Here is a 10,862-nt window from a genome sequence, read left to right as displayed (position 1 = left end):
ACCCCCCTCTACCCCCACTCCCCTCACTACCCCCCTCTACCCCACTCCCCTCACTGCCCCTCTACCCCACTCCCCTCACTGCCCCTCTACCCCACTCCCCTCACTACCCCCCTCTACCCCACTCCCCTCACTACCCCCTCTACCCCACTCCCCTCACTACCCCCTCTACCCCACTCCCCTCACTGCCCCTCTACCCCACTCCCCTCACTACCCCACTCCCCTCACTGCCCCTCTACCCCACTCCCCTCACTGCCCCTCTACCCCACTCCCCTCACTACCCCACTCCCCTCACTACCCCCTCTACCCCACTCCCCTCATTGCCCCTCTACCCCACTCCCCTCACTGCCCCCTCTACCCCACTCCCCTCGTTGCCCCTCTACCCCACTCCCCTCACTGCCCCCTCTACCCCACTCCCCTCACTACCCCCTCTACCTCACTCCCCTCACTGCCCCTCTACCCCACTCCCCTCACTGCCCCTCTACCCCACTCCCCTCACTGCCCCTCTACCCCACTCCCCTCACTACCCCCCTCTACCCCACTCCCCTCACTGCCCCCTGAACTCCACTCAGTAAGGATGCACACTGTGGTAATACAGCCTGTGCTGTCTCCTGTAGGTGTGTGTCTCCTGGTCAGGGGGGAGTTGACCTGCACACCCATGACCTGCAGCTCAACTTTAATGACCTGCAACTGTTTTCTCTCAGTGTTCTTTCCTATCCATTTTAGTGGTCAACCAATGAAGTGGACCAAAGTATGCATGGACTGGGAATGCTCTCTGCATGCACCCTAACATACTCCAAAGTCTGCCCACATGATGTCTGTGTTGCCGACACCCACGCAGTGCCATGGTGACAGATTGATGGTTTGACCTGACCAGCCGCAAAGCAGGCCAGCCGCAGAGCACTTAGCCTCACTGTGCTGATTATAGACTCCAGCCTGCTGTGTGGTCAAACATTCAGCAGGATGCTGTCACCATGGAGCTGTTGTGATGATCTCACTATGGAGCTGTTGTGATGCTGTCACCATGGAGCTGTTGTGATGCTGTCACCATGGCGCTGTTGTGATGCTATCACCATGGAGTTTTGTGATGCTCTCACCATGGAGTTGTTGTGAAGCTCTCACCATGGAGCTGTGACGATACTATCACCATGGAGCTGTGGAGATTCTATCACCATGGGGCTGTGGAGATGCTGTCACCATGGTGCTGTGGTGATGCTTTCACCGTGGAGATATAGAGATGCTCTCATGATAGTCAGTGATCAGGTTTCATCAAGTTTCATCACTGGGATTGTGGAAGCCAACTCTAGAGGACTACCTCAGGAGCAACCATCAGACACCTCCTCTACATGGATGATATCAAGGTATATGTCAGAAACAAACAAGAAATCAACACACTAATACATCTCACCAGGATATACAGCAATGGTTGCCAGGGCAGTGGAGGGGAGGGAGGGGCTCCAACTACCAGAAGGAAGCATAACAGATGTTGAGGGCAGCTACAAGTAACACAAGTAGCTACATGTAACAAATAATCAAGGAAAGCAGCTACAGCCAAACACCTCCAGAGAGTGAGGTGAGTCCTGAGACGTCAAACACCTCCAGAGAGTGAGGTGAGTCCTGAGACGTCAAACACCTCCAGAGACTGAGGCGAGTCCTGAGACATCAAACACCTCCAGAGAGTGAGGTGAGTCCTGAAACGTCAAACACCTCCAGAGAGTGAGGAGAGTCCTGAGACGCCAAACACCTCCAGAGAGTGAGGCGAGTCCTGAGACGCCAAACACCTCCAGAGAGTGAGGCGAGTCCTGAGACGTCAAACACCTCCAGAGAGTGAGGCGAGTCCTGAGACGCCAAACACCTCCAGAGAGTGAGGCGAGTCCTGAGACGTCAAACACCTCCAGAGAGTGAGGCGAGTCCTGAGACGCCAAACACCTCCAGAGAGTGAGGCGAGTCCTGAGACGTCAAACACCTCCAGAGAGTGAGGAGAGTCCTGAGACGTCAAACACCTCTAGAGAGTGAGGCGAGTCCTGAGACGTCAAACACCTCCAGAGAGTGAGGCGAGTCCTGAGACGTCAAACACCTCTAGAGAGTGAGGCGAATCCTGAGACGTCGGCTGAATGGGACGAACAAGATGGACGCATGAACCATCACTCCAGTCATCAGACACCCTGCTGAAATAATACGCTGGCCAAAGCAAGAGACACAAGCCTCTCACATCAAGACAAGGAAACTCCTCACCACACACAGAGGGCTTCATCCCAAATCCAGCACTCTGAGACTGTACACTCACATCAAGACAAGGAAACTCTTCACCACGCACGGAGGGCTTCATCTGTGCCAAGTACGGGCCGGAAGGTCCAAAGTGGGACACGCCCCTCAAAGTGGTGGAGAAGGTGGTGGAGCCTGACAAAATGGTAATGGCTAACCGACCAGACATGGTTAGTGGACAAACTAATAGGAGAGGTGCTGTAGTGACATCAGGAACAAGGAATAAGAAAGGTTCTACAAACACCAAGGGCTGAGAGAACGTAGGTAGTACTTAGGTAGGATAAGTAGAGATATAAAAATTTTAGCAAAGTACACAAAGTGTTCCTCTGGAATACACACACACACACACACACACACACACACACACACACACACACACACACACACACACACACACACACATACACACACTAAGAGAACTCCGCCCTGCCGCCTCTCTGAAGCCGCAGTATTTTAGTCTTTCTGCACACACTCGTTAAAGACGACTACAGCAGCTATCATAAATGTCCACACACATGTGTTTGTCATATGCTTCTATGGCAACCTGGTCATGTTCTTCTGGATTTGTGGAGTAGTAAATGACTTACAGTTTTGCAGACGCTAAGACCCAATTTCTAAAACTATGGCTCTTTTGTCGAAACTTAACACACAGCAGCCAATGCTACACACACAACAAGCAAAACATCTCACTTTTGGACACAGCAAACACTTCAACCAAAACTCTTGCAACTCTTGCCAAAACCATATTATTGCATCTAAACGCTACACACAAATATCAGATGATTAGCCTTTTATATATATGTGACTACACACTGAAGTGACAATGTACCATGTGTTTGAGTGTTTAGTTTGTAGTCTGCTGTGAAGGTCTCTCAGAGGTCTCACATACTGTATACATAAATATTCACAAATATTGAGGCTATTTCTCCATATTCAGTAGATTTACACGCAATTAAAATGCAATTACAAGGGGAAGGTTGCAACACATGTTGTATATAGTTGCAACACATGTTGTATATACTGTATATACTGTAAACACTATGGACAACAAAAAGACTAATTAACCTCAATCTTCCCTTATCACCTGCTGAATGTATTTGCACTGGGGGGGGGGGGGGGGGGGGGGTGGTTGGCGACCACCTCCATGCCAAAAAGAACTCACAGCAATAGAGAGTTTGGTGGAGGTGAAGCACAACCAAATCGTGGCTGTTCAGTGAACCAGTTTTGTACTTGAGCAGCCCGGTGCAAACTTATGTTGTCCCAGACAACAACAAACCTGGACTGTTCTGGTTCATCCCCCTGGTGATGGAGAATGAGTGTGTTGTGCTTCTGTGTTGAAGAAGGTGATTGATGTGCACAGTGTTGTAGGGACCAAGATTGGCATGGCCCAGTCCAGATAGACTCACTGAATGGACATTGCTGATGGTGATGTCAGTAATGATGTGCTGTTTGAAATTGTCGGAAACGTATGAACACATGGTCAACCAGAGTGGCTCTGGTCTCATCCATTAGGTTGCTCATCCTCTTCTTCATTTTCGTACTCTTCATCGTCATCTCTATGCAATATTGAACTCCAGTGATGTGCACACCAAAATTTGCAACTTGTGGCCACTTTATAGGGATTAGGCTTTGATGTCTAAAAATTAGCTAGAAGTGTTGTAACTTGCGGAGAACTGGGTAAGAATTTTAGTAGGTGAGTGTAGCAGTTGTGTGGCAGGTGTTTTCTAAAGAAACACATGTTAGGTGAACAACTGTGTTTAAAGTTTTGCAAAAAGTGTATTTTAGCATTTCTAAATGAGTGTAAGGCAGATAATGTGCTTAAGGCTTAGCGCACCCGGTCAATAGATATGCTACATGGGTTAGTTGTTTCAGAAATTGTGCTATAAGGACCACTTTTTGTGTCTTAGCAGTTGCAAAAAACTATTATACTAGATGCCATAACAGGAGTCCAGTCCTGTATGTCTGACTGTGAATAGTGGGAAACATGGAAGAGACAGATGACCTCTATGTGTGTGTGCTTATTAATTTTAAGAGTGGAGATGTCTCACTACAAACAGTTGTTGTGTGTGTGTGTGTGTGTGTGTGTGTGTGTGTGTGTGTGTGTGTGTGTGTGTGTGTGTGTGTGTGATACAGAATGGGAGAAGTACTGCTGTGAGTGCTCGTGACAGTGACAGCTGCCAGAAAAATCCACTCAACTATTTTGGTAAAGGAATGCACGAGCTTATCGGCCAGGCCTAAAAGAGACGCGTTCGTCACCTCCTTAATCTCAAGACATCCGGCCGAACCCTCCTTGTCCTGGTGATGCCTGCTGTGTTTCATTAATTCACAATGCCTCTTAAATCACAGAAACAGGACCTCTGTAAATGGTCACTGTATGAGACGTCCACTGCTCATTTTGCATGTCGTCAAATGAAATGTGCATTTTTCGCTAAGGCCTGATGGGGAAATCTGTGGGAATGACATCTTGGAACAACATCTTAAGCCATGTAACCTTTGACCCATTGTAGGGGTCTGCCACTCTTCCCTAGAGTAGCCGCACAGGTTGTTCGGTGGTTGTTATTCCTGGCGCAGGAGTGTAAGTCTACACCATCCCCCACACGCACACACACATGCACACCACACACACACGCGCACACACACACACACACACACACACACACACGCACACACACACAACACACCGCGTGCGCACACACACACACACACACACACACACACACACACACACACACACACACACACACACGCGCACACACACACCCACACACACCACACACACACACACACACACACACACACACACAGAGGTGTGCAGACCCTTCCTCGCCTCCTCTCTCTCCCAGTGGGGATCAGCTGAGCTAATTTGAGCTGCACAGGGCTGTAAGGGCTGAAAATAACACAGTCTCTCTGACTGACACAGCATTCACAATGTGTGTGTTTTTTCTTGGGGGGGGGGGGGGGGGGGCAAAGAATGAGCAGACAAGATATGAATAAGAATGTTGAGTGAGTGCAGGGGTGAGGAGGAGATGGCTAACACACACACACACACACACACACACACACACACACACACACACACACACACACACACACACACACACACACATACACACACACACACACACTTGCACCTACAGCACGAGTTTACCCAAATACTGCAGATAATGGTCCACGGAAAGGATGCCCAGCCCATTGGCTCAGATGGTAGACACACTCACGATACACTGACTAATACACACACACACACACACACACACACACACACACACACACACACACACACACACACACACACACACACTGGCTTGGATGGTACACACACTCAGAATACATTGACTAAAGATCAGGCATCAGCAGGCTTTTACTCCACTCTTCATCCAGTCACAGAAATTTACTGAGTCTTATGCAACCCTGTGTGTCCTGCACAGGAACATATGGCTACACCCATATGGATGATCAGGACACTTCTGGCTTCTTCTTAAGCCCTGTGGCCTAATTACGCCCAAGCTTGTACTGTTCATGTTTTAGCCTTGGAAAGAGACCACAGCAATCTACCACAAGAAGATACACTGATGTATCTAATAAGACCCTTCTGTATCAAGAACAACTGTGAATATATCCATGACACAAAAACACATGGCTGACATAGCATATGCATGCACATATAAATTCACGGAGGTCTGAGACAACGTTCTGGTAGAATGGTGCTGCTAAGAGCATTACATAAACTCGCAGTTAGTGCTTTAGTTATAAGATTTATACGATATATAAAGATCACAGAGGACTCTTTATACCAACATGAACATGTCTGGATCCACTCGTAGCCATGGTTACATCATTTCTGACAGATGTGGCACAGGGCACCAAATCTCTGATTGTTAGACGCTCTGACCTTCACAGAAAGGAGTTCAAATGACACAAATTAAGTCAAAAAGTGTAAATATGATGCAACGTGTAAGACAGATCTCTGAATGGCAGACCTCATAAACCAGACTGAACTTTTGGAGATACTAGCAGAATTAAGACTGAGCACTAAGCCCGAAGCCTAATTTCATTATCGGACTCCATTCCAGAGACCGCTGGAGTTGTATATTAAGTCCAGTCATGTGACTTGCTGTCACACACTAAAGGTTAAACTTCGTGCCCCTGAGTGTAGGAGCTGTAAGGTGAGGATGACTGAAGGCATATCTTGCATGTTTGAAAGGTTAGATCGAACCTAATTCCCTGCTGGAAGACAGCCAAATATAACTAACACCACCACCCCACCCGTTTCATTCTGGGCGGTGATGCTCAGGGCTGGTAGAGCTATTTGTGGTAGTAAGTTGGAATGTGCAAAGCTGACAATGAGACTAAAGCCAGAAAAATACAGCACTATCCAATTAACCATCCAAAACCAGCATTTATTGGTGAGTAGTAAAATCTATTTTAGGTGCTTTTTCCCAGCGGTATTGCCTGAAGCATTCTGAGCTGGGGGCATTTGAATTGTACAGAAGAACACTCAGAATGTGTGAATGGTCATTCTCAAGTCCTTGAAGAAGCTTTCTCGAGCTCTCAAGAGGTGGCACCATTGCTAAGCCATGAGCGACAGACCATGCCCACATGGGGGCCTGTGTTTATTGTTCATTCTCCACAACTTAACGAGGGGGCTTTGGTGATTAGCATTGGGGCTATCATCTGGGCTCCATTGTCAGGGTAGGATTAGTTGGGGAAACCCAGAGATATCTGCTTTTAAGTGCTCAGTGCATGTCTAGCCAAGATGTCCAAATCCAGCAGCCAGTGTACACACAGGACGTTTACGGTTCAGAGTCCTCACACACCATGTTAACACTCAGTAGGCCATTCTGTCATTGTTACGACTGCTAGGTCAAAGGCTAGCAGGGTAATTACACACAACAGCTCACAGGTACACAAAAAGAATTTTTTTTTCTGAGCAGAACTTTGCAAGATCAGCTCAGTGTTAGGAGAGTGTTAAATGATGGTCTGGTAGTCTGAAGAAAGAGTTGGTTGATTAGCTTTCCCTCGAGTGCCCAAAAGGAAATGAGGGAATGCTCTTTGTGTCTGGCAGGTCGCCACTGGCAATCAATCTCCTGGTCTCCTTTATAACCCAAACAGTTTAGCTGCTCAGCCCACGAGACTGTAGGGAACAAGAGCAAACATGGTGTGTGCTGTAAATAAATAAAGAGGAAGTTCCGACTTCGATACACACCTGTGAGAACACAGGGGCTCTGACGTCTCATACACTGACTGGCTGAGGATCAAGCTGATTTTACTTCTTTAAATTCACAACATTTGCAGCAGTGAGAATCCAAACGATGAACTCTTTCACCCTTGAGTGGTAATAAATTTGGGGCATCACGTCACTTCACCCAGAGAGTTAAAGTGAAGTGATACATCCATACTCCACAGGTCTTAAGCCGGCTACGGGCAGGGCCTGATTGTGGTGTCCCGCCTAACTGCAGTTATTCAGGCTGCTGGAGAAAACGGATTGGTGTAGCTTTAAACCAACTTAAAACTTCATTCAGCAGGTATTAACATTTACTAATCCATACGGTCCAGGCCTCCCGCACCCTTGTGCCCCTGTTCTTGGGGCAAAGAATGGCTAGGATTATGAACAACGGAGAGGAGTTTGAGGTGTTCTGAGGTGTTCATGCCGATCGCCGTGCTGGAGCTGGTGAAGATGTTCTCACCTTTGCAGGTGAAGCACTTGAGGTGGAAGTGTTTGGACTGCACACGCAGCACCTCCCCCTTGCATGGCTCCCCGCACTTGTGACACTGGATGACCAGCTTCTCCGGGGGACGCTGGGGTTCCTGAGGATGGGCCACTGCAGGAGAGCACAGAGACACGGCATCAGCTAATGGACCCGTCACGGCAGGGGAACACAACACGACCCAGTCATCCAGCCCAGTGAGAAATCCCCATTAAACAGCAGAATGGCAGACAGATAATGGACAGAGCAATATACTTCTATGGGAACGCTTATAGGTCTGAGTGCCTGACTGCAAAGTGAAGTATAATCACTTCCAGATCAAATCATATGCAAAAATAATTTTATGCCTGAAAAAGATTAAAATATTCATTTAATGAACTGTGTGTCCTTCCTAGCTATTTACTCACTAGTATCGATATCAACGTGTCAGGATATGACAGAGAACACAGAGCGTTGCTGTCCAGAAGCGTGGTGGACAGGGCAGGAGCCCAGCGTGGCGAACCCTCTCTGACTCATGAAGGTGGAGTGTTTTTGTAGGGGCACTGAGGGCACATGGTGTGTAGGTGTGAGTGGAGCTCTGCGCTGGGTGTGGAGTGACCAGCAGGATTCCAGAGCTGCCACACTGCAGGTATCACAGGCACAAGGAGCAAAAACCAGTCAGCCGGTCCACAGCCCCACGTTGACGACCCACGCTCACAACCCACGCTTACAAACCACGTTGACGACCCACGCTCACAACCCACGCTCACAACCCACGCTCGAAACCCACGCTCGCAACCCACGCTCACAATGCATGTTCACAATGCACAACGCATGCACTGGACCCGTGCTCACAATTCACACTCACAACTCACCATAGTTGATCATGACCCATGCTCACCGTACACGCTCACGGCTCACGCTCACCCCCCACGCTCATGTCCCTCACTCACAGCCCACACTCACCCTCCACGCTCATACGTTTGTGCGTACGAGTGTGCTCACCGCTGTAGGTGCACACTCCTGTAGCTCTCTACCCTTCTACACACACACACACACACACACACACACACACACACACACACACACACACATCAGGGTCTCCTCATGTGTCCACGCCCCCCTGCCCACACACACGCACGCATGCACGCACACACACACACACACACACACACACACACACACACACACACACACACACACACACACACACACAATGTTTCGGAGGTATTAAATCTAGATAATAGCACTGTCTGCAAGGGGAGTATATGGGACTGATAGCAGGGGGCACACATAGATAATGAGAGACTTGTTTTGTGCTGGATGACATAAGCTGACACAACATATATAACCCACCATCTTCCCCTCTTTCTCACCACGGTCAAGGTCGTTAGGGCCAAACCTCACTCCCTGCCTCAGGCGCTGCGGTGAAGTGATCGGGCTTCTCAGGCTGAAGCGAACGCAGGAGGACGAAGCTCTCTATGATTCGCTCTCTCCTGTCTCACTTGCCCACTCTTGGACCTCATTACTCCTTCTCCTCATCTCCGAATCTTCATTCATTATCAGTCTCCTCTTGCCTTAATAACACTAAACAGTCCCAAGTCACCCCTGGAGAACATTAACCCCCCCCCCCCCCCCCCCCCCCCCCCCCTTCTGTGTGACAGTTGATGAGTGCCTCTCTAATCTAACTGCTGTCCACTTGAGAGGTCTGTGAGAGATTAGCAGAGGAAGGAATGTCCAGAGTGGAGAGTTCTCTGCTGCCATCTCTCCTCACTGTTTATCTGCTGGGGAGGTTAACCAGACCTGCTAACCAAACAACCCCTGGGCTTTGTTCCATAAGCTCTTTCCTCCATTCCCGTGGCTGCCGGTCCTTTCTCACACAGCCCGCAAAATATGTGGGCCTGAGTCGGTCAATCTACTGCTCCAACATGTCCTTGCAGGCTCCAGATGCCATAGGGCATCCTCAGGAGCACTCTGGAATTGTTAGGAGCCTCTAGCATCTTCAGGAGCACTCTGGTACTCTTCTTAACCTCTGGCATTCTCTGGGGCGCTCCAAAAGTCGTAGAAGGCTCTAGAGTCAGCGTCCGATGTTTCCAGGAGTGCTCTAGAGTCAACGTCTGATGTTTCCAGGAGTGCTCTAGAGTCAGGATCCGATGTTTCAAGAAGTGCTCTAGAGCAGCGTCTGATGTTTCCAGGAGTGCTCTAGAGCAGTGCCCGATGTTTCCAGAAGTGCTCTAGAGTCAACGTCTGATGTTTCCAGAAGTGCTCTAGAGCAGCATCCGATGTTTCCAGGAGTGCTCTAGAGTCAGCGTCAGATGTTTCCAGAAGTGCTCTAGAGCAGCGTCCGATGTTTCCAGGAGTGCTCTAGAGTCAGGATCCGATGTTTCAAGAAGTGCTCTAGAGCAGCGTCTGATGTTTCCAGGAGTGCTCTAGAGCAGTGCCCGATGTTTCCAGAAGTGCTCTAGAGTCAACGTCTGATGTTTCCAGAAGTGCTCTAGAGCAGCATCCGATGTTTCCAGGAGTGCTCTAGAGTCAAAGTCTGATGTTTCCAGGAGTGCTCTCGAGTCAGCGTCTGATGTTTCCAGAAGGGCTCTAGAACAGCGTCCGATGTTTCCAGGAGTGCTCTAGAGCAGCATCTGATGTTTTCAGGAGTGCTCTGGAGCAGCATCTGATGTTTTCGGGAGTGCTCTAGAGCAGCGTTCGATGTTTCCAGGAGCATTCCACCACTGCCAGGATCGCTCTTCCCACAGCCCGAGCAGTAGTGCGGGACCTCTCTCAGACCAGCGCGCACCTCTGGAGAGTGCTGTTGTCATGGTGACCGGCTGTAATGGCATGGCAACGGGGCAGTGTGAGGCGCCTGCCTGACGTGGGCGGAGGGAGCAGCTGTGGCGATCCGTGGGGCAGGTGATGAGG

The 10,862-nt window shown here is 49.2% G+C and overlaps 1 protein-coding gene across 23 annotated transcripts in view; it reads right to left on the bottom strand.

Annotated features, from left to right (window-relative positions):
• The window catches only part of ablim1b (actin binding LIM protein 1b), a 58,918-nt gene that overhangs the window by 31,399 nt on the left and 16,657 nt on the right, over positions 1 to 10,862 (bottom strand). For 22 of the 23 annotated variants that reach the window (XR_013129923.1, XR_013129924.1, XM_076999261.1 and 19 more), the window contains exon 2: positions 7,950 to 8,084. The exons of the other annotated variant lie outside the window; for it this stretch is intronic. Coding sequence is in view for 19 of the 22 variants with exons in the window: in XM_076999261.1 (XP_076855376.1) it covers positions 7,950 to 8,084 (135 nt within the window). In the remaining 3 variants the exon portion in view is untranslated. The remainder of the gene's footprint in view (positions 1 to 7,949; positions 8,085 to 10,862) is intronic. 23 annotated transcript variants of the gene reach the window in all.

This window comes from Brachyhypopomus gauderio, chromosome 3 (genome assembly GCF_052324685.1).
Source record: "Brachyhypopomus gauderio isolate BG-103 chromosome 3, BGAUD_0.2, whole genome shotgun sequence".
Taxonomy (NCBI): Eukaryota; Metazoa; Chordata; class Actinopteri; order Gymnotiformes; family Hypopomidae; genus Brachyhypopomus; species Brachyhypopomus gauderio.
Note: the sequence above shows the minus strand (reverse complement) of the source record. Positions and strands in the feature narration are given on the sequence as shown.